At 39.7% G+C, this 24,826-nt stretch overlaps 1 protein-coding gene across 9 annotated transcripts in view; it reads right to left on the reverse strand.

The window, feature by feature from the left end:
- Positions 1-12,545: 12,545 nt before the first annotated feature.
- ctbp1 (C-terminal binding protein 1) overlaps positions 12,546-24,826 on the reverse strand; it is a 251,119-nt gene continuing 238,838 nt past the window's right edge. For 4 of the 9 annotated variants that reach the window (XM_035424959.1, XM_035424960.1, XM_035424965.1 and 1 more), the window contains 5 exons: positions 23,421-23,585; positions 20,912-21,042; positions 19,381-19,508; positions 17,251-17,365; positions 12,546-13,799 (listed from right to left, as the gene is read on the reverse strand). In XM_035424959.1, coding sequence (XP_035280850.1) covers positions 13,610-13,799; positions 17,251-17,365; positions 19,381-19,508; positions 20,912-21,042; positions 23,421-23,585 — 729 coding nt within the window. In that variant the 3' untranslated portion in view covers positions 12,546-13,609. Of the gene's footprint in view, positions 13,800-14,758; positions 14,860-17,250; positions 17,366-19,380; positions 19,509-20,911; positions 21,043-23,420; positions 23,586-24,826 lie in introns of all 9 variants that reach the window. The other 5 variants (XM_035424961.1, XM_035424962.1, XM_035424958.1 and 2 more) reach the window with 5 other exon arrangements.

Consider the following 24,826-nt stretch of genomic DNA (forward strand, 5'->3'; position numbering starts at 1 on the left):
TGAAGAAATCTCTTGAACTTGCAAAACTCTCTGTTCATGTGTCCGCTAAAGCAAAAAGACCAGACAAGAATGGTATTCATGGAGGACACCATGGAGGAAACCACTGCAGTCAAAAAAACATTGCGGCACCTCTCAAGTTTGCAAAAGACCACCTGGGTGTTCCACAGAACTTCTGGGACATTGTTTTGCAGAAATGCATAATGCTATGTTTGGAGGGGAAAAGCACTGCTCACCAATGCTAAAACCTCATCTCAACTATAAAGCATGGTAGAGGGAGTATCATGGTTTGGGGCTGCTTTGCTGCCTCAGGGCCTGAACAGCTTGCAATCATTGAAGAGTTTCTTCCTGGGTATTCATTTATTTTGATGTCGCAACTTCAGTGCCTGTGCGATCAATAATCAGTCTACAGTTAGAACATTTTTTGAATGATTCGCTGATGCTGTTTTTATTTTTTACTCTGCTTTGTACAGTGGACAGTATATCTGTGAAAAGAAGCTTATGTAGAACTGAGATGAATGTATGAACTACATCTATCCTGATGGGAGTGGTTCCTTCCAGGTTGACAATGCCCCCATCCACAGGGCACGAGGGCTCACTGAATGGTTTGATGAGTATGAATATGATGTGAATCATATGCTATGGCCTTGGCAGTCTCCAGATCTCAATCCACCTGAACACCCATGGGAGATTTTGGACTGAAGTGTTTGGACTGGTGCTTTCCACCACCATTATCAAAACACCAAATGAGGGAATATATTTTGGAAGAATGGCGTTCCATCTCCCCAGTAGAGATAAAGGGACTTGTAGACTCTATGCCAGCTGTTCTGGCCTTTCGTGGTGGCTCAACACCTAACTAAGACACTTTATGTTAGTTTTCCCTTTAATTTCTCACCCACCTGTATTTCCAAGAATACAAGTGTACAAAATAGAAAAATGTATAATTTATGACACTAATGGAAATGGTTTACATGTGCAAACTGTAGCTAGAAATGCAGCCCTTGCATGTGATGTTATAATTTTAATACCAGCAAATTTGATTTCAGTTGGGAAATAAGTTTTTAAATAGGAACACTGAACATGGAGAAACAGGGGATAACTCAGATAATATGAAGTAACATATCTATTTCACTAATCTATGGAAATATTGCAGAATTAGCTTTTGTGAGATGCAATGAACTGGCAATAGAATAGCTGTACTAAGTTGTCACAGTAGGCCTGCAGCATATGAGGTGAATTAGTGCTCTGTATGTTAAGGCATAGGAATTACAGTAAATTACATTTGTATACTATGAGATGTTTACTTAATCTAGTGTTGTTGATTACATATGAATTAGTGTCTCAACATGAACCGCAATGTCAGGTTTGTCTTTGTATAGGCTACTGTAAGTGCAACTTCTTGTACTTGACGGTTACAAGCTATTTTGCAGCTTTAAATGGGCTGACCAGGTGTAATATCTGTGATTGGCTGGGGGACTGTTTGTGGGCTTGGCAAAGAATAACTTTTATGATAGGGCTATTTCATCAATAGCTGACGTCGACTTTGATGACGGAGAAGCTGATAAGCTTGTTCTCTCCTTTCCTCCACATGTCTCCTCCCCTCCTTTCCTCCACGTACTTTCTGGTAGGAGACGAGTGGTAGTGGGGGAATGGAAGAAACAAAGTAAGGAGCAAAAAGTAATGGGACACACGCCTGGTGTTGTCACCATAAGCACTAATATTTCTTAAAAGCTGTAAGGACCCTTGTTGTCCCCAGAATCATTGCCTTAAAATCACTGTGTTGCAATAGTGTTGTTTCACACCATGTTTTCTCATTTTAAATGTTAGAAAAATGGTTTCTGGCTGTTTGTGTTGATACAGAGATTTAGCATCTTTAAATTAGGATGTTTCAGTGGATTTCTGTTGTATTGCTAAAAACAGTCGTACCTACTTGTCCAAACCCAGAGACACGTGTTTACAAGTTGCTTTTTGCCTGAAAGTGGTATCACATGATTAGAGCATTGTAGTCTTTCAGAACTTAATCAATCATTCACATTTGAAAATTTACTTAAAATCTAATAATTTAATTTTGTATTAGTTTTAGTTGTTTCCTTTAGCCTTAACACACATCAAGCACTTTTATTTAGAAGACAAACTTTTATTTTTAACCCTTTCTCCCAAAGCATTTATAAATAAAACTTTTCACCTGGGTGTACTACTCTTAAATAAAGCCCTACAACTTTGTGGCAACACACAGCGGACAGCTTATGGCATTATTTGAAGGGCACGTGTGCCATCATGACTGTGTATTAAAATTTTATGAAATATGTGAAGAATTAATAATCATGGTATACACAAAATGTACATAAAAATGCAACTGTACTGTTTATTTCACAAAATTCACATGAGCTAGCATCAAAATTGTTATGCAAAATTCACCCCCAACCTCTTTCCGACCACTGCAAAAGAAATTGTGTAGATAATTAAAAGCAGTGAAATTTTACAAGGCTTTTTCCAACATGTCCCAAAACCTCTCAGAATTTGGGATAATGTTTTGAACACATAATCTACACCACAAAAACAAATTTTCTAAAATCACATATTTTTAAAAGATAATCGAAAAGAATCCATTCTAATGTTTTACGTGTCAATATCTGACAATAATTAACCTTATGGTCAATGCTGAAATACATGATATTACATTATTTAGCAGACGCTTTTATCCAAAGCGACGTACAAAAGTGCATTTCATGGTCATGGACAACTACAAAACACAGGTTCAATAAGGTACGATACTCATTTCGTACAGCTATTTCTAGCCAAGAACACAGTTCAGTTCACACAGTGAACACTATTCTGACCTAACTTATGCTAAGCTAAACTAGGGAGAAGAACAAGCTACAATATTAGGACAAATACAAATTACCAAAAGTGCTGAAAGGGGGGATTTAAAGTGAAATGATATACAGAGTGGTAGCAGTTAGTCCAGGTATAGTCTGAAGAGATGCGTCTTCAGACCACGGCGGAAGATGGGTAGTGAGGAAGAGGTTCGAAGAGGGACAGGGAGTTCGTTCCACCACTCGGGAGCTAGGGTGGAGAAGCTCCGTGATCCCTTTACTCGGGTGGGAGGGGGTACAAGGTGCCCTGCTGCTGCAGAGCGGAGCGGTTGAGCAGATGTGTAGAATCGAATCATGTCCTGCAAGTAGATAGGGGCCATCCTGTTGGCTGCAGTGTAAGTGAGGGTCAGGACTTTGAAGCTGATACTGGCAGCGACCAGTAGCCAGTGGAGTGACCGCAGCATAGGAGTGACGTGGGAGAATTTGGAAAGGTTGTAAATGAGTCGGGCAGCAGCATTTTGAATCATCTGTAGTGGCTGTATGGCACAAGCTGGCAGGCTTGCAAGGAGAGAGTTGCAGTAGTCAAGGCGGGAGGTCACCGTAGTCTGGACAAGCAGCTGGGTAGAGTGCGTAGTCAGGTATGGTCGAATCCTTCTGATGTTGTACAGAAGGGATCTGCAGGAGGTCCAGCTGGTCGTCCAAGACCACCCCCAGGCTCTTTGCAGAGTGAGAGGCAGTCACTGTGGTTCCATCAACTGTGATTGAGAGCTCATGTAGTAGGGAGGTCTTGTATGGGAAGAACAGCAGTTCAGTTTTGTTGAGGTTGAGCTTCAGGTGGTGGCTGGCCATTCAGGTAGAGATGTCAGCCAGGAAGGAAGATATTTTATCATCAACCTGTGAGGCAGAGGGGGAGAAAGAGAAGAAGAGTTGTGTGTCATCTGCATAACAATGATAGGAGAAGACATGTGAATTAATAACTAAACCAAGAGATTTGGTGTATATGGAGAACATATAGAGGACCCAGTACAGATCCCTGTGGTACTCCCGTAACAAGGGGATGAGAAGCAGAGGCAGACCCCATCCAGGTGACCTGGTAGGACTTATCTGCAAGATAGGAAGCGAACCAAGACAGGGTGGTCCCAGAAATGCCCATCTCAGCCAGGGTGGATAGGAGTATTTTGTGGTTGAACGTGTCGAATGCTGCAGACAGGTCAAGGAGGATCAGGACAGAGGAGAGGCACGAGGCTCTTGCAGTGGCGAGTGCCTCCGTCACAGCCAGGAGTGGCATACAAAATGTTGAATGTCGCTGATGTTGGCTCCCGATTTGCAGCTCCCGATTCAAAAATTCCAATCCGCCTTAAATCGGTTGCGTTATATGACTGAATGGTTTTGCGGTCTTCCTTGCATGTTTGCAACACTATAATTTGCTTCTGAAAGTGAGATACAGCTCAAGAGAGAAATTTAACAAAGGTGGTAATGTGAAATTAAAAAAAAAATTTTTTCAATTATGTTAAGTTCCCTTCATATGTCTTTTAAGACTGTAATATGGAAAGATCACACATTTTGTTTTCTCCTCTTCTATAAATCTAAGTCTCAACATTGCATTGCATTGTGTGTGAGAGAACAGGAAATAATGTACATCTGAAATGGTGTGGATGAAATATCACTGCACCATATGCAAATAAAACTCCAAACTGTCTATATAAACAAATACAATAGTAAAATCTATTGAAAAATGGACATATTAGATGGCCATTTCTCCTCAAAATTTACAGGTCTCAAAATTTGATATTTAATTATGACAGAAGGGGGTCCTGAAATAGTACTAACCTGATTTTCACCTTTGCGTGCCCACTCCTGGTCACTTCCGGTCTCCACCGGCTGACCTCTCCCCCCCTACAAACCACACCAGCTCCCCCTTGTGGTCAGGAGTGCCTCCCACTCCGACACCCATGATCATTCCAGTCAGAATCACTGAGAGATCTAATGGACCAATGGACCAATGAATTTAGTGATTTTTTATTGTCTATTCTCAAGCTATCTAGATTTGCGCTTCTTGGTGACTTTAACATTCATATTGACGATGCTTCTGATAAGTTTGCCTCGAGGTTTATTAATATCACTGAGTCTTTTGGTAAGTGGACTCTATTTATATAGCGCTTTTATCCAAAGCGCATTACAATTGATGCCTCTCATTCACCAGAGCAATTAGGGGTTAGGTGTGTTGCTCAGGGACACTTCGACACACCCAGGGCGGGGGATCGAACCGGCAACCCTTGACTGCCAGACAACCGCTCTTACCTCCTGAGCTATGTCACCCAGCATGTAACAGGCCTTACACATACTCTGGACCTTGTTTTTACTCTTGGTTTAAATGTTGTTTCTATTTCTTCTGAGGATCTTTCTATTTCAGATCATAATTGCGTTTTATTTGACTTGTCTTCTAATTTGGATATTTTACCTTGTTGTCGTGAAATTAACTCTCGCATCCTAAATCATCTTTATGCGGCAAAGTTTTCTGCTGCCTTTTATAACAGCCTTGACATTTTATCGAATACTGATGTTGATTCCCAGGTACAAGCTTTTAATGAGCACTGTCTTTCAGTCCTGGATGAAGTTGCTCCTAAAAAGTCTAGATTGGCTCCTCAAATTAATTCCTCCCCTTGGATGAATGACAGTATTCGCTCTTTTAAACAAACCTGTCATAGAATTGAGCGTTTGTGGAATTCTACCCATCTACAAGTGCACTATCAGTGTTTAAAAGAACTTTTAACGGATTTTACAGTTTTTCTCAATCGCTTACACACTATAACTGGGCCTATTAACTAAACATCCCAACCCATGACGCCATCTACCAAAAGACTGACCCATTTCCCAAAACTATAAACACTATTCCCCTGTTTTCACACATGATTCAGATTTGTTGAACTTTTTGTGAAAACCATGTGCTCATTTAGAAAGCACTGTCATTCAATATCATTAACTCAAGTCATCACAGCTCGAACCCAATTAACACGCAATTCTCCAGGTGGAAACACTAAGAGTCAAAATTGTTCGCACACCAATCAGAACCTCAGGATAGACAGATAAAAGGGCCATGGGTCAGTTCACTTGTTTTGGAACAATGGATCCACAAAGACCTGAAGGTAGAGGAAGAGGACACGGGAGAGAAGGAGGAAGAGGAAGGGCAAGGGCAAGGAGACAAATGGTTTTGATGAGATTTGTGCAACTCTAGTTGACTATGTCCTTCTCCATGGGATGTCAATGAGGGAAGCTGGGCAAAGAGTGCAGCTGAATCTGAGCCGCTTCACAGTAGCCTCTATAATCCGAACCTTCAGAGAGGAAAATAGGTAGGTAATTTACATACTGCTCTCTACTGTAACTTTGGAGTGCTGTACTCTGCGCTGTTACAGAACATACATGTACTGTAGCTGTTTGCTCTATTGTACTGTATGCTGTCTGAAATGCATTGTATTACTGTACCATATCACATACAGTTAATTTGGAGTTACTGTATGCTCCTATTTTATAAAATGGATGATTTGCTGTAATCCCATCGGTGCTTCTATTTTTGCAGAACTGAGAGACGACCACCTAATGGAGGCAGAAGACTGCTATTTTCAGAAGAGCAACAGATGGCAATCATCAATATGGTCATAGCCAACAATGTAATTTGCTTGCGTGAGATACAAAGGAGAGTTATTGAGGATCAGGGAATATTCCAAGGCATTGATGCAGTCAGCATCTCAACAATTGACCGCATTCTTCAACGGAACGGGTTGAGGATGAAACAGGCCTATCGTGTTCCTTTCGAAAGGAACTCCAATAGAGTCAAAGACCTGCGCTTGGAATATGTGCAAGTATGGTTTTTCATACAGACAGTCCTCATGAACTTCTCTTTGTTGATGAAGCAGGATTTACAGTAATCTTACCAAAAGGAGAAGAAGGGGGAGGAACATAATTGGCCACCGAGGCAGTGTGAATGTTCCTGGCCAGCGAATTGGGAATGTGACCATGTGTGCCGCCATCAGCCACCGAGGGGTCCTCCACCGCCATGCCACCCTTGGTCCATACAACACAATGCATCTGCTGTCTTTCCTCGATGGTCTGCGAGATCATGTATACCAACTAGACCAGAGGGAGCCAGCACAACCAGAGCAGCCATGCTATGTTGTCATTTGGGACAATATCAGTTTCCACCGGGCTGTTCTAGTACGTGACTGGTTCATGAACAACCCAAGATTCAGCGACATCTTTCTACCTGCATATTCTCCCTTCCTAAACCCCATAGAGGAGTTTTTTTCGGCATGGTGGTGGAGTAGACCCAGACCAGAGACGGGATGCTGAGGCAGAATAAATGTGATTTCTTTCTTTATGTACAAACTGTTTTTTTTTTTTTCATTGGTTTATATTGGTAAATACATGGAAATTATTTTACTGTATTCTACGTTCTTTATGTATCAGTTGCATATTTTTACAGTACATTTACTTTTTCACTCAATTTCAGTTTATTTTACTACAGTACATTGAGGAATTAAAAAATGTGCAAATTTATACATGTGTTGTGTCCTTATATTGTGTTCATCATGTAAAGAGGTTGTTCTGGGGGAAAACCATAAGAGCCATTATTCATTGTAGTAACATGTTTTTACGGTAGTGTTTTGAATTGATCTCACCAGTGTGTAATGGCTATTTTGTAGTGTATGTGTGTTTGATGGCTTTTGTGTGATGTCTGAAGGCAAATTTTGGTTTAGATGTAAGATTACATGGTTTTGAGTAGAGAGTTTGGTTTTGACATGGAAGTTTGAAGTTTGTGAAAATGAGTGTGCAGTTATGCATTTGTGTTTAGAGTTTTGGGAAATGGAGCATAATTTCAAGAAATGTATCTTGGCAATCAAAAAAAACTGTAATAACATGGTTAAGGATGCCAGAGCTGCATATTTTTCTAACCTTATATCAGGCAGTCGACGAAATTCTAAAATCTTGTTTGACACCATTAGTAACATTGTCTCTCCTGCATTACCCGCTGTTCCAAATTTTTCAGTTGATATGTGCAACAACTTTCTCTGTTTCTTTGTTTGTAAGATAAAAGACATACAAGCAAACATCATTCCCTCTTGTTTCCCCACTATACCTTGCCCTTCCTGGCTAACAATCCTGGAGAGTTTTTCTCCAATCTCACTACAAGAGCTTACAAATCTGGTCAGTATTATGAAAACCTCCTCTAGTCCTCTTGACATTGTACCCACCTCTTTGTTTCAAAATTTTATTGCTTCCATTGGCCCATATGTGCTCTCCATAATCAATAACTCGCTGACATGTCCCAGCTAACTTCAAAAAAGCCGCTGTTCAACCACTTCTCAAAAAAACTAATCTGGACCCTTCTTTGCCCCATAACTACAGGCCTATTTCTAAATGACCTTTTATAGCTAAGGTCTTAGAAAAAGTGGTTGCTAAGCAGCTTACAGCCGTCTTAGACAACATTTTAGACAAGTTTCAGTCTGACTTCCGTCGGTTGCACTCAACAGAAACAGCTCTTCTCAGAGTATCAAATGATCTGCTAATGAAGGGTGATGCAGGAGAATGTTCTATATTGGTTCTGTTAGATCTCAGTTCTGCTTTTGATACTGTGGACCACCGTATTTTGACAGCTCAGGCAGTGGGTGGGTATTTCTGGATCAGCTTTGGATTGGTTTTCCTCGTACCTGTCAGACAGGTCTTTCTTGGTTACAGTCCATAATTATGCCTCATCATCTGAATCTCTTTTTTTGTGGTGTTCCCCAAGGTTCTGTCCTGGGCCTGCTGCTGTTTATATTGTACTTGCTTCCTCTCTGGAAGAAAATTTTAATGATGTCTCCTTCCATTGTTATGCGGACAATATTCAATTGTACTTCTCGTTTAAGCCTCAAAATGTGTCAAGACTGGTTGTTCTACTGAATTGCCTCGACTCCGTAAAAGACTGGATGGCAGACAATTTTCTGCAGCTAAATACTGGAACAACAGAAGTTCTTATTTCTGCCCCAGATGGCATTGTCCCGAAGGTGATGGAATGTCTTGGCTCTTTATCCGCTTCTGTTAAACCCACCCTCCGTAATCTAGGCGTTTCTATGGGCCAGGCATTGAGTTTTGACCAGCATGTAAATTGCTTGGCTCGCTCCTGCTTCTACCAGCTGAGAAACATTGTCAAATTCAGGCCCATTGTCTCCACAGTTGAGTTGGAGATGATTATAAATGCATTTATTTCCTCACGTCTTGATTACTGCAATTCCCTTTTCACCTGTCTTAGTAAGACATCCCTTCACTGCCTACAACTGGTCCAAAATGCTACTGCTATGTTCCTGACCAGGTCCCCCAAAAGGTCTCGCGTAACGCCAATCCTGAAATTCCCATCAAATTCAGAATCCATTTACATATTACATTACATTACAGGCATTTGGCAGACGCTCTTATCCAGAGCGACGTACAACAAAGTGTATAACCATAACCAGGAACAAGTATGACGAAAACCCTAGAGAGAAGTACCGGTCCAAGTGCAGGGAACAACCGTGTAGTTCAACTTGGACCCTGAAGGTTAAACTGATTAACACTAACACAACGAGAACGGCAACAACGCAGTCTATGGAAAAAATACAAGCAGTAGTTAAGACAGTTAATGCACCTAAGTCACCATTTAAAGATTCTTGTCATCGTTTTCAGAGCCTTGCATGGTCAGGCACCTGTCTACATTCAAGAGCTACTGCAGCCATGTAAGTCCAGTAGGAATCTGAGGTCCTCTGATCAGGGTTTGTTAGTTGTTCCTCGCTCCAGGCTCAAAACAAAAGGAGACTGTGCTTTTGAGGTTATAGCTCCGAAACTCTGGAACTCTATCCCATTGGACTTAAGAATTGTGGACACGGTGGACTCCTTTAAAAAGCAGCTTAAGACCCTTTTTTTTTAGACTTGCTTTTGTTAAATTTTTTTTATTTTTTATTTTTTTATCTGGTTTTATCTTGTTGTTGCCCTGTGATTTTTGTTATCTGTTTTCTCTATTTTATTGTAGAAGGGATCCTGGTCTACATCCTACCCCATTTCTGTGAAATTTTACTGTAGCATTTTGGAATAATCCAAGTTTGAGACTACTCTCCATTCATGCATGACTGTACAGCCATACATAGCAACAACCGGATTATCAAGTTCGCAGACGACACCACAGTTATCGGCCTGAAAGGAACGACGATGAGAAGAAGGCTCAAGAAGGCACACCAGCGCCTCCACCCCCTACGGTGCCTCAGGAAATGCGGCATAAGCACACGATGGCTTGTGAACTTTTACCGTGGCACCGTAGAGAGCGTCCTAACAGGTGGTGTCACTGTGTGGTATGGCAATACCACTGCACAGGACAGGAAAGCCATCCAGAGGGTCGTGAGGATCGTGAAAAGATCATCGGGTGTGCACTTCCATCCATCAAGGAGATCTTTAGGACCAGGTGTCGTAACAAGGCCATCTCCATCACACAGGACCACAACCACCCTGGGCACCAACTGTTCTCCCCCCTGCGGTCTGGTCGCCGGTACTGCAGCATCCAAACCAGGACAAGCAGGTTCAAGAACAGTTTCTATCCACAGGCAGTGCACCTACTGAACTGTTAAGCGCTCAATTCGGCTATTTGATTTATAATTGCACTAGGCACTCTATACAGCATGCAGGCACTCTCACTTTACTGTACTGCACTGGTCACTTTATAACATTCTTGCGTCATCTGCCAGATTGTTGCATCAGGAGTGCTGCTATTACCATAACTATATTGTCGCATCAATATCACATTTTTAGCTGTTATTACCTTATTGTTTTTATTATGCTGCTATCATTACTGTACTGCACTTGGTCACTTTACCACTTTCTTGCACCACCTCACCATAATGCCACTTGTTCCTGGTTTTGATTATACACTTTGTTGTACGTCACTCTGGATAAGAGCGTCTGCCAAATGCCTGTAATGTAATGTAATGTAATAATGTGCCATAGTATTGAAAAGTCTTACTTAGTTTGGTACTTATTGTGTACTTATTGTGTGTGTACTTTTTATCTATTGTTGAAATCTATGTATAGAATTTATACTGCGGGAGTGAATCGGGAGTAAGCATTCCATTGTACTTGTTACACATGGCAATAAAGAATCTTGAATCTTCAAAACTTCCATGTAATCCAAAAAAAGATGAGAAAAGTGAAATTCTGGATTGAAATATCTTTCCAAAATGAAAAAGTCAAACTTCTGACACTTGTTCCTGACAGAAGGCATCCTAGTCTACATTCTACCCCATCTCTGTGAAATTTTAGTGTAGCGATTTTGAATAATCCCGCTTCAAAACTTTCATGTAATCCAAGAAAGACTAATAAAAAATAATAAAAAATAAAAAAAACTAATTTCACATTACCACCTTTCAATTCTTCAATTCTGTTCAATTTCTCTCATGAGCCATATCTCACTTTTAGAAGCAAATTATAGCCTTTGCAAACATGTAAGGAAGACCGCAAAACCATCCAATCATATAACGCAACCGATTTTAGGTGGACTGGAATTTTCGAAGCCAACTTCAGCATCGTGAATGTTGATGTGGAATAAGAAGAAAGTTCACTTTTTCAGTGAACTTAAATGCCCTCCAGTGGGGCCATAACTTTGTCTCGGACCTTATCTTTGAGCAAACCTGCACTTTATAAACATTAAAATGAAGCCTCTAATTGAGATCTGCTTTTTCAAGCTCTTCAAATACTTCTGTTACAGCTTAGAATCTTTTTCTCCCATCTTCCATAATTATACATTTTATAACACAATGGATAGTTGTTAGGAGAACTAGCTGTCTTTTCGGCTGTGCGCATTCACTCACTATCAGCACAATCTTCATGATGCAGAGCCCCCCCCCCCCCCCCCCCCCCCCCCCCCCCCCCCCCGGGAGCATGCAGTTAGATTTCTTGGGAATAACTGAACCCACTGACACCAAGGAGGGCTCATTTGAAAGGTTACAGTCATGTCAGTCATGTTTAATTTGTTCTGTAACTTGATTGACATCAAAATTAACCTATCGCTGTTCAGATAAGCAAATGTCTGCTATACAAAATACTACTGTACTAAAGAGAGCATGGGGTGGTCAGATGAACTTGCCATGTTCTAAATGGATTCTTGTCAGATTGAATTGAAAATAATACCTGACCTAGCTAACAGCATTAGCTTGAATGCAAGCAGAGGCATTTTAGATTACAGACACATATACTTAAGCCAGTATTGTATATACCGAAAGTGAATGTTATGTAAGTACAGTACATTACATATGGACATTTAAAACTTTTTTCGGAATTATTTATTTGGTGAACTGTTCTGAAAGCTGTAAAATGGTAAACAATTTTTTCATGCAAAAATAAACGAGACCAGGTAACTATAGAGTACAAAGTACAAAAAAAAGTTTGATGTGAATTACTTGGTAAAAGTGATTTGGTAATTGGGAGGCTCTTTTTATTTTATTGCCATTTATTGCCCTGAGCGCTGATGAGGGAATGAGTGGTGTTTTTGGCCAGAAAGGAGTCTGTTGCAGGTGCTGACCTCAAATTTGTGGCACATTTTTTGATAAATTGATTTGCCTTATTACCATCTGTGGGTGCCGGCGCCCACACCACTAGGGGGCAGGAGGGATAGGTCTACAAACACCTTCCTTCAGGAAGGTCACACAATTAGGCTTAAATATTCTAAGGGTGCATAAATTCACAAAAATAATTTTAATAGCTTTACTTTGACAGTGGGAAAACACTCACTTCTCTCACTCACACAGGCAAGCTTTGAACTGATTTTATTCCTTTTTAAAATAATTCATACAAATGGATACAGTCACAAACATTTCTTTTCTTCTTTTTTTGTTTAACCAAAAAATATATATATATATTGCTAGCCTACCACTTGACCAGGAGGGAACCAATGTAGGCAAAGAAACTCTGCTACTCGTCCAACTGTCTGGGGCTGCCCATCAGACGCATTACCACCAATGGAGTTACACTGAAACAGGTGACACAAGCATATTGCCAGGTTTGTTTGAGACACATTTTTTTAAAGTTTTTCCCAAAATGTCTAACTAGTTTTTATTGAGTATTTGAAATGGAGGGAATCCATACCCTTTAAAATAAAAATGGAAAATTAAATGTTTTTTGTTATTCTTTACTAAATTTCTCTCTAAAAAAAAAAAAAAAAAGACAAGCAGTTACAAAAACAATGCACTATGTGGTATAGAGTGAAAAAGAAGAGGAAACAAAATTGAATTTCCTGAGAACGTTTGCAAAACTGCCACATCTGGGGCCTGTGGGAACATATAAAAACAAATAAAAGATTATTTTTTTGACTCTGAAATTAGTAAGATGAATGTTGATTTTGCTTGTTTTTTTTCAGCGTTAAACAAACAAACCCTTTATATGTTCTAAAAACTGTACACAGACAGGTTACATTCATGATATAATTAACTACTCTTGCTTAACATGGAACCCATAGGACACAGAAACAGTTAAAATTAGCCCACTGTATAGGGACGAACTACAATTTATACTTAAAGATTTCTCTTCTTTCTTTTCTTATCAAATCCATTACACTGTTCTCCTGGGCAAGAACAGTTTTAAAAGAACCAAAGACTTAGTTGCCACTTTTTGATGAGTTGGAGATCTGTATGTTCTGTGAATCCATGGTTTTCACTGTTGTTAACCAATGCTTCCAGCCTCTTGTTTGGGGGAGGGGGCAGGGTCAAGGAAAAGGAGTGTTCTGTGATTGAACAGAGGTAGGGGGGCTACAACTGGTCACTGGGGTGTTGCTCTCTGTCAGCCTCCGGTTTGCCAGTCTGGCCAGGGGAGGGGGCGTGGGGTGGTTGGGTGATGGTGGGCAGGCCATGGGAAATGGGCATCGCGCTGGGCACAATTCCTTCCACAGCTGGCGGGAGGCCTCCAGAGGCCAGGCTCACCACACCAGGGGGATACCTGCTTTGAAGCGGAGAGGGAGGGAGGGAGGGGGGGAGAGAGAGAGAGAGAGAGAATGAGTGCGTGAGAGAGAGTGAGAGGTTTCATTAAGTTTCAGGTTTCCTACTTATTATTAATCTTCGAAATGGTTGTTTGCTTAATCTGCTTGTTGCTTAGTTTAATATGATCAAATGGTGGGTACATACTTCATTAAAATACACGATGGAGTGAAATGCATTCTTTACAGATTTTTCATTCTTTACAGGTATTTATTTAAAAATACCCATGTATGACGGTTATTATTGTATTTTTATCCCTCGTAAACCATGCTTTAGACACAATTAAACTTTAGCACTTTGATTGGCTATACTTCAGCACTTTAAACAGACAGGACCCACAATTATACCACCTGAATCATGGATATATAATGAGAAAGCCTGGTTCCAGCTCGATAGTATTAAAGGAGTAAACGAACCAACCTCATTCCAGTTCTACACTAGAAAATGGTATGACAAGCCTGATTGGATCCAACTTAACAGTGGAAAAGGGGTTATTACAGACATAGCAGTGGAAACAACAACAGCTTAATATCTTGACCTGACAGATAAAGGCTGTTGCCCTTTTTGCACCTTTGTATGTAAGCTAAGAGCAGAGAGACCAGTGAGACGTGTTTATTTAAAAAAATATATATATTTCTTACTAAAATTCAATCTCAGCCTGAAACTCTTTGCTGCCAGCTCTGCTCTTGAGAAATTATCAGTGCATTCCATTTGCTGTTACCCACACTAACCTTCTCATTAATTTGTCACAATGCTGGATGAGTAAAAGAAAAAAATTGAATGTTCAATATGGCCCTTTAAAGTCAAGGAAAAGTCAAAGTCAGAAGGAATCCGGGCTTTAGACGCACAATGCGTGGCCACAAGTTGGATGTGACTGGAAAACTCAGACTGTTGGGGAGGAAGGGGAGGTCGTTGTTTCTTTACCTTTGAGTATCTGGGCCTGAAACACACACAGTGCCGGTGACACAGCTCATATCCCGCTGTGGTCACTCATCCTTAAGTTTTGAACCACAGCTTGAACGTGACTAAGGAATCAAATGGAAATAGAGATATTTAATAGTGTGTCTGGCCACAGGAGCCAGCTACAGACTGCTCTGAACATAGCCTTAGAGCTCCACTGTGTGCACCTCACCTCAGGCAGGCCAGCCAATCAGAAATTAGCTTTGGAAACATTATTTTGGAGATATACAGTATTACAAATATATACATTGATAAATACAGTATGAATCACAATCTACGACACTTTTAATACTAATTAATACTATGAATAACCCGTAGGTTGTCACTGAAAATCAGTCCCCAATTGAATGTTAAAAGAAGTTAATAAACAATAAACAAATATATAAATGATGTATTATGCTGTTTTTTCCCTAATTGCTCTTTCCTAAGAAGAGGAAAATTCACCAGAACAGAAAAAAGTGGCACACCTGCTTCTACAAGAATGAGGCAGGAGACTATTTGGGAATATGAATAAATTAATTTTGCCACCCCTAAATCTTTCCATCTCATTCTGGAGTACTCATTCTGGGGTGAGAAAACTTCATGAATTCTAGAATGAGTGGGATACCACATGCTGTCAGTCACTGGCTCATATGATCAAACTGAGAAACATGGTTATGCGTAGGAAACCACTCTGATTCAGTCACTGAGAATACATGACAGCTGCTCAGCTCTGTTTAGGTTAATTAACCCACAACCCAATCTCAGTTCTAGATTTAGTTAAAGGAGAATGTCACCTAAAATTCTTGACATTACTATCCTTTAAAATGATTGACATTCTTACTCATACCTGCTGTTGTCTCTTCAACCAAGCCTCATAACCCATTGCCAATGGATATCCTTAATAGGACTATCACGCATGTTAACATGCACATATTCAATGATCTCTATATACGTGAATGGGTTGCTTCTTGCTCTTTGTTGCCATTCCAGATCTATAAATCTTAGCACATATGTGTAGGCAAATTATCCTTTCTTCAGGAGATAGACACTTAAAGGGACTTCCGGGCGATTTTTAAATATTATTTCAATTCTGGTGTAGTGTAAGTTTTTGATTGGCCTATATAGATTTTGTGTGCAATGAAGGATATTTCAGATGCTTACAGAAGTTTCTTGTGACCTGCCAGCTTCATAATAGCTTCTGTAGGGGCACTGACGGGTTTGTGGTTTAAAGAAAATACACTTGAAGAAACTCAGCAGATTGTACAGCGATGTTATGCCTGCTGTGTGTGTATTAGCTGATTATTTACTATGTGACCACTGTGCTCAATGACAAAATTTGCACGGCTTCCTATATCGACAGAATTACACAAGAAAGCACCTCAAAGCAGCAAAAAAAATTGATAAGACCGAAAGAAATAGGAAAAATAGGCAATTTTCTTGGGAAACATTAGGCATGAAAGAGTTGTGCTACTTATGAACTGAAAAAAGGAGTGACATAAAATAAAAACAAATGTTTATGTTTATAATTGTGAATCCATGCTATAAATTGAATGTGCTCATATGCATAGCCTCTGGAAACATAACAACTGTACAACTGCATTGATGGCCCTACACTAGCCACTTTAAAGCTGGCAGCTCATCAGAAACTTCTGTAAGTATCTAAATATCCTTCATCACACACAAAACTGTCTTGGCCAGTTGAAAACATATACCAAATCTAAATTAATAATAAAAAATAATTATTAAAGAACACAATGCATTTTAGTTTACTGAGTTTATTCAAAAAGTAGGATAATGGACATTGCCTGGTTTTAAGAAACCAGGTTTTAAGGAACCATGAATCAAATGACATTTCCCTTTTGTTTCCCTTATATTTTACATCTGTAGATAAACTTGATGAGTTATGCTCCAAGTTTCATTGTGGATGATAATGTGCTGTAACAGACAAAGGTAAATTCCACGATATATAAAATATCTGTTCTCATCATGGCAAACTAGATCTCAGGGTGAAGACCAGAAAGCCACAACGCTGCCTGCTACAAGTCTCCCTCTCAGAGACCTCACATCTCAATTTATCATCAAGCACAATGTATTTACAGCTCCCTGACAGAATTCCACAACCGTAGCTGCATGTCTGAGCAATAACAGAACAGGTACCAAAAAGATTCTCAAGGTGCTCAATATTTCTTACAAAGATGAGGCTAAAAGATTCTGATGTTACAGCATAGTGCTTTCACCAGGGGAACGATGAGATACTGTTGCCTATCTAAACACACAATGCTCTAATACTATGCTGAGGTCAGGACAGTAGGATCAACAACCGCAGGGGTAGAAGTTCTGTAGGGGTTGGGGCCCAGTTTGTGGGACAGTGGAGGATGCTGGGAGGAAGAGAGTGTCCCAGTGAAGAATGGGGAAAAGTAGAAGATGAGGGACAGGTGGGGTGAAAGGGGGATGCTGAGGGACAGGTGTGTTACCTGTAAGCTCCGTTGAGCTCAGAGTGAATAGATGCAGGGTCCATGCCTGCCCAGTGCGTGGCCTGTGTGAGATAGTCTTTATTCACACAGTTCTTCAGACTGTCTGGGATGCGTCCTACAGACAGACAGGCAGAGTGAGAGACCTACCCAATCATAAAAAACCAATTGCAGCTGCATCATGCTACAATTTATTCTCGATGTTTGCATTCTTCTTCTTCTTACTATAAATGTTATTTCTAGACAACAAAATTGTGTTTCTGCAGAGAGGCCGATGAGAAAATGTGTCTGGACTCAGATAACACGCTTTGCCAATGAAGCCAATAGGAACTTCAAGCACACTCACCCAGCTACGGGACACATATTTCCTACTGTGAACAAGGTGCCTGTAGTAAACCCAACATCTACAGGACACATGCTGTCTACAGCAGAGCCATTCTGACTTGGTCCTGGGGACTAACTGTACGCTCCTGGGCAAAAAAATGGGCCAAGCCCAAAATGGCAAAATATTAAGCTTTTAATGGTCTTAACAACAAATCATTGGTCAGAAAATTAGCAAGAATTAAATAAATGCACTCCTGAGACCTCCTGTGCCACCATTTGCTTGTTTACTTTTGCTGCAGTGAACTGTTTGGGGAAAAGCTAGAAACAGGGAAATTCACTTTATACAGTAGACAAATTAACATAGTGTCAAATAAAAGAGTCATGTTTTGTATTTGGTTGCATATCATTTGCATGCCATGACTTCCTGATGTCTGTGACCTATCAACATCATCAGAGTCGGGATATCTTATTTTCATGTTGTCCTACAAGCGATACAAAAACTCTTTGCATTTGAATGGATCTCTATGGGAATTGGGGGTGGGACTAGATTCAGCTGTAAATTATGTAAATTATTAAATTATATTATCTAAGTATGTTCCAAACCGTTCCCTTAGATCGTCTAATGCTGACTTGCTCAATGGCCCAAGATTGAATTACAAAAAGTATGGTGAAGCAGCTTTCTGTTCTTATGCACCAAAGGTTTGGAACAAACTCCCATTACAAATAAGACTTTCATTTAATTTCACCTTTTTATTTTAACACCATTGTTATTATTTTATATTTCTTTTATATTTCTTATACTTGTTTTATATTTCTTTTACTTGTTTTATGCTTTTTATATCTTGGGATTGTTTTTATCATTATCAATTTATTTTATTACTATTATTTTATTTTATTTTTATTTTTATTAGTATTATTATTTTTTCTTCATTATTTATTTATTTTTATTTTTAATTTACTTCATTTCTGCTATTATCATTATCAATAAATTTTATTACTATTTTTATCTTATCTTAATATCTGTGGTACTGATTTCTATTGTTTCTCTTGTAAAGCACTTTGAGCTGCATTTTATGTTATGAAAGGTGCTATAGAAATAAAGTTTATTATTATTATTATTATTATTATTATTAAATTATGCTGATACAGTATGGAACACATTTGTTGGCTAAATGGCTTTAAGCCATCAAGGGTGCAAGGTAAATGAGCCTCAAACCACCGTGCTGCTGCCAGATATGCAGTAGATACTACAAGCATTGTTTCTCCTGAATATTTTTTCCAATGAGTTCAACAGGAAAATTAATCAGGAGAAACAATGCCTGCAGTATCTACTGCATATCTGGCAACAGCACGGTGGTGTGCTGTTTTTGCTGTTGCTCATGACTGTTCATGATTGTTGAAAGCATTTTTTTCCTTAAATATATCAACACAATGCATGTTTGGCTTGTTGCTATTTTTACTTAAAAAAAAAATGTTTATGTTCAGTAACTAAGTGTCCACACCTTCAGCATTTAACATCCCATTTAATATTTATTCTTTGTAGTATTTATAGTTAATTTGACATGATGTGGGTGTGGCCTTTGAAGGCAAATTCATCAACAGACTAAAACTGTCTAATTAAGAACAATTAACAGCTCATTACACTTCATAGGTTGCAATTACGGTTGTAAAACAAACTGGAGTACACAGCAGGTCCCCAGGACTGACTTTGGGAACTCTGGTCTACACCTGCAAGACAGGATAAATAATTCCAGTCCCACCTGAGCTTTGGGAGAATTATGGTGACTGGGCACACACATGGGGCCTGACCTGTGATGGCCCGGCGGATCTCCCTGGCTGCCTCCTCTCTCATCTCTATGGAGGCCTGCTCGCTGTACCAAGCGGCATGGGGTGTGCAGATCAGGTTTGGGGCATCTTTCAGCGGACCCTGGCTGAAACTGTAAAATAAAGAGAAAGTTGCAATGGTGACCTGTGCCATAGAATGGACAAAGTAGGCATGACTAATCAAATGTGCTCTTAACAATCCTTCTCCAACACCGAACGTGTATTATTTTAAGATGGATACCAGCTCAAAAGGCCTAAAATATTACTATTATAGGGACACTCTCCTTGCAAATGGTTTAAGGTTCTCACATAATAGCTGAATCACATAGAACATGATAAAATGTGTTTCTGTAATATAAATAAAACCTGCTTCTGTTAATAGGACTGTGGCAAACAAGCCTGCCACAGGCCACCGAAGTGGCTTTCCACAGGGCCCTCCAGCACAGAGACACAAGAAGAAGTTGTTCCAACAGTCCACATTTATTTACAAGGGTCGGCAAGATGTTACAGCCAACTGAGCAGATGTAAAACAGTCATGACAGAGGCTCTCCCTTTGTGTGAGTGGGATGGCAGATTTAACCTGTGCGCACTGATTACCTCACTACGCACAGGTGCAGCCACTCCTGTTCCCGGGTCCAATTAGCTTGACCCAGGGCAGGTGTGGCTGCTTAAACCAGCCATCCCCACACCACAAGGACTTTCATGTGAACTATTTTAATTGTACAATGGATCCACAATATTAATATAAGACAATGCAACATTAATGTCACATGGTTACCCTGTCTCATCATTTGTATGCTTATTCTATCAATTGTATGTTATACGTGACAAGAATGATTATTTATTTCTACTTATATTAAAACAAAAAATCTTCTTCCAGAATGTTGATAAAATCATTTTGTGACAACTGAACATCAAGGAAAAAGGGAATTTACAACAGTGATGCACAATGCCCACCTCAACTTATTTTATACAAACAAGACATCAGAAATAGGCTCAGATCCTTAAAGAAACATCACTTCCTTGCTTCTGTGGACCCAGATTAGCCTGGTCTTTCCCATTGATTGGCAAATGTGCACAGGAGTAGGTGAGCAGGATTCCACTGAACTGACCAGTGAAACTTTTGTCTTACTGAACAAATGAACACAAAAAAATATAGGCAACCACAGCAAGTAAAGTACAATACCAAAAACAAAAAGGGTGCTCTTAAATATGGCTATGTCAAGTGCCATCTACCCAACACCAAAACATCAAGACACCAGAGACATACAATGAAACAGAACGGTAAACTGAAGGACTGAGTCGGCTGCTATTATAAGCGCTCTGTGCACTTGTTTATGCACACAACCATCCCTAGACACAATTCAAGTTTTTTTGGACCATTTTGGGGCCACAACAACATTCTTTAGGTTCACCCAAAACCCTAGCGCAGGCTTTGGACATTCTTCAGAGAGCAGGAAGAGAAGCAGTGTAACTGAGACACTGCTAGCATTGCAGAGGAATGAGCAGTCGTCACCTGAAGGGCTCTGACTCGTGAACGTCCAGTGCTGCCCCTCGTATCCTCCCCTCCTTCAGAGCTTGGGCCAGAGCCTTCTCATCCACCAGCCCCCCTCGTGCTGTGTTTACCAGGAACGCACCTTGCCGCATCTGTGCATACAAAAGCACAACAAAGCATTGACATTTCAGTAACAACAAATGAAACAACAAAAAGTCATTTTTCACAGGATGGGATCTTTCGGGAATTTTCTGTTCTGAGCATTTTTTGTTTCACTGCCACTGGAGGGAAGGACCTGGAAAATAACTACAAGGCATTAAGGGCACTGTATGCACTGACGAACAATAGCGGATGTAAACCTGGTGCACACTACAGCTCAATCAAGCTGATTTATTTGCCCCTCCTGACAATCGCAGGGCAATCCAGAAGCTGGTTTGAACCAATTATCAGCACAGAATATCCTGTAATGTCAGGTGTTTACAGACAGAATCATAACCTTCCAGATTGGCTTGGGGTCGACCCAATTTTGAATCCTAATTATCAAACATATTTGATATTTATGACCCAAAATCCTGTAGTGTGAGGGGAACAGGGATGGAATCTCCACCAGAAACCTGCAATAGCCCGTGAAAGCTGAAATGACCTGGGAAGCGGTATGGTTGTTTTGTTCTAAAGTGACGTTGGCTCACACAGCTGTGCGACCCTAGTTTGGGAGAGGTGGGACTCTGATTGATTATGAGTGCAAAATCTAAGTGTGTAATACTCTTTGTCTTGGCCAAATCGTCTAGTGAATGCGATCTGACAATTGAAAGACAACAATATGTGAAATCTGTCATTATATGTGGGTTCTCCCACATTTTCGATATTGGTTACGATTTGAAAAGTCCTGTAGTATGCATCAGGTTTTAGCCCACAGAGCCCAGCTAATTTGAAGAATAGGATGGGCTTTAGTGGATATTATGAATTATTGGCTTTAATCCTAATAGTACAATAAATGAGAGACAGATTGAATTTATGATTCATTCATTCAATTAATTCATTGACTTGGTATCTACAATGTACTGTACACCTTTGTCATATGGCTCAATCTTTTATCCAAATTGATTACAAAAGTGAATTTCACATGGTATTTGGTGCTGAAGATTGCCTGCTACTTCTACCAAATGTATGGTGTGAAAAGGTGTTAATGGCCTCTTTCCAATGGGTGGCAGACAGAGAGATCTGTAGAGGGAGATCTGACTGTGTGGTGCAAGCAGACCTGCTACCACTTGACTGGGGGCATATTTCTCGCAGTTCCATTTATAGACATGTATAATCTGCCAAAGTCATTGTATTCTGTGTCAAGAAACTGCAGCCTCTAATGCGAGATGCTGACACACTAATTGTGTCCTTCAAAAGAAGCTCAGCTTTTTGCAACCTGAGAAATAATGAACAGGACAATTACAAAACTACTAGAATCCAAAAGTTAGTCGAAACATGACAAATAAAAATCAGGAAAGGGAAATGTAAAATTATACATGTAGGAAATACATATTGAAAGTGGGAGAACAAAAAGGACAAAAGGATGATGGGATTTATAGCAAAAAGCATTGAGTACAAATTAAGTTGTATTTATGTTATACAATGCCTTTGTCAGACTACATTTTGAGTTTTGTGTGCAGTTCTGGGCAACAAACTGAGAAAGATTTATAAGCTCAAAGAAGTATGGAATCCTATTTTTGTCAAAATTGAAAGAATAAATGTGCCCTTATGAAATACAAAAATCAACCTGCCCTATTCATTCTGCTGCTGCTATCAGCAGTTACATCATCAATGAAGACACGTGAGTCAGTAATCCGCGATGAGGCAGAGGCAAAGAACCCTCCGACGTGAAGCGGAGGGGGGTTGCCTCTGCAAAGGTCATTATTTCTCAAAAGTTGACCACTGTGGACCACCTTACAAAAGAAACTGATCAATAATTTGACGCAAAATAATTCAAATTATTAAGTGATTTTATTTGTTCAAATAAATTGAAATTAAAGGGGAATTGCACTTTATAACACTTCTGCTTCTCATGACTGATATTGTCCTTCTAATGAATGTGTCGCCCTTCATTTTTCGATTAGTTATTTCATTATGTTAATATTTTACGCTGTTTTGTTGTTTTCCTTTACAAATGCAGGAAGTAGACCCAGGCAGTTTAGTGTCGAACTCGAGGATGCATATTATATGCGCGACTTCTGATATGGGCGTACCTGCAGACAATAACATTAGGATGGTCATAGAAATAGTGTTGTATGACTACTAACCGAAAATGTCTGAGAACGAAGATTTTGTTTTTGATCATGGGATTGTTGTGCCCTATCGATTCGAGCCGAAATACACAGAAGAAGAGCTGGCTAATATGTAGGCTGATCGTGCGAGAGCGAGTCAGGACCAGGCTGAGATTGAGGAACCACAGGCTATTCCCAGGACAAACGGCAACTGGTGGTAGACATCCTGTATATCACAGACAGACGCGATAGCGTTAGCCAGCTCGCATAGTACCTACCTCGACCAGTTCGACCACCGATGGGAAAACGGTGGATACAGCTCCAGGCTTCAGACGGTCGCCTTGGTAGTCGGTGCCTTCAAAGTGGTCGCCGCATACCCTTAGTCCTTGTTTGCAAACTTCTTCGGCTGTTATGTTGGGGTGTCTGATTACATCCAGCCATGTCTGGCACAAAGTTGCATTGCGTGGAAAACTATGAAAATGTACTTTCAAGTCAAGTTTAATGGGGGCATTATAACAACCGGGTACAATGCACCTCATTATTACACCGATACCGCATAAAACAAAAGCTAGTTTGTTCGATTTCAAGTTAACGGAATGTTTTGCTTCGCTTCTTCTCAATTTTTTCGCGAAATGAAATCGAAGAAGAAGAAAAAAACGGAAACCGTACTACTATGTGGACTTGCGCTAAAAAAAAATAAGTCTTTGTTTCTAACGTTAGACATTTAAAATGAAATAACTAATTGAAAAATGAAGGGCGACACATTCATTAGAAGGACAATATCAGTCATGAGAAGCAGGAGTGTTATAAAGTGCAATTCCCCTTTAATTTCAAACAAATTTTCTACTGTGTTCTCATAGATAATATAGGTCTCATCAGAAGTATTGGCCAATGGGGGTATTGGAGTAAAATATGAGGCAAGTCAATACAAGATACGGACTCTTCTTGACATCGATGGCATAACACTAACCGGAACAGCTGTATACAGAACCGGTAGCCAAAAGAGAACTTTTTTGTTTTGCTCTATCTCTGAAGTCTGTTTCTGGCTCCCAGTCACTCTCCTCACAGTCAGTGCCATTGACATTCATTTCCACCAAGGCATCTGATTCAGCCTCAGCACCTCTTGTAACATCGTTAAAACTAGATCAGTTTGCACTTCATCATTGTAAATGCATAATGCGCAGCCCCTCGGTCATTATCACTCACATAAAGTCAATTGTTAAATAATTGTTAAAATTGTTAAATTGTTAAATAATCCAATGATTAAATAATATTCATCTCACTATAAAATATTATCCCACCATACTCATTTTCAAAACAACATTTTACATTTAATTTCAAAATAACACTAATTTGATTTCACATTTCACACATTTTAAAATTTTATGTAAAATGGCTTTTTCATAAGACCACTTTTTTCATAATGGCACTTCCAAATAGTGAATTTCTGAGTAGCTTTTCCCCCCTTTTTCATTTTATGATAACACTTTTCATTTTATTGTGTGGTCATCTGTCAGCACGGTTGTGCAAAAATTCAGAATTTTAGAATTTGCTCCCAATTCATGAGTTTGAATTTGAATTTAATTGGCCACACCCCACGTGCTATTGTATTGGAATTCTAATTAGAATGACATTAAGAGGAATTTAATTAATTGCAATTCAAATAAATTCCACTTAGTCACAC

Source organism: Anguilla anguilla, chromosome 7 (assembly GCF_013347855.1).
Source record: "Anguilla anguilla isolate fAngAng1 chromosome 7, fAngAng1.pri, whole genome shotgun sequence".
NCBI classification, from domain to species: Eukaryota; Metazoa; Chordata; class Actinopteri; order Anguilliformes; family Anguillidae; genus Anguilla; species Anguilla anguilla.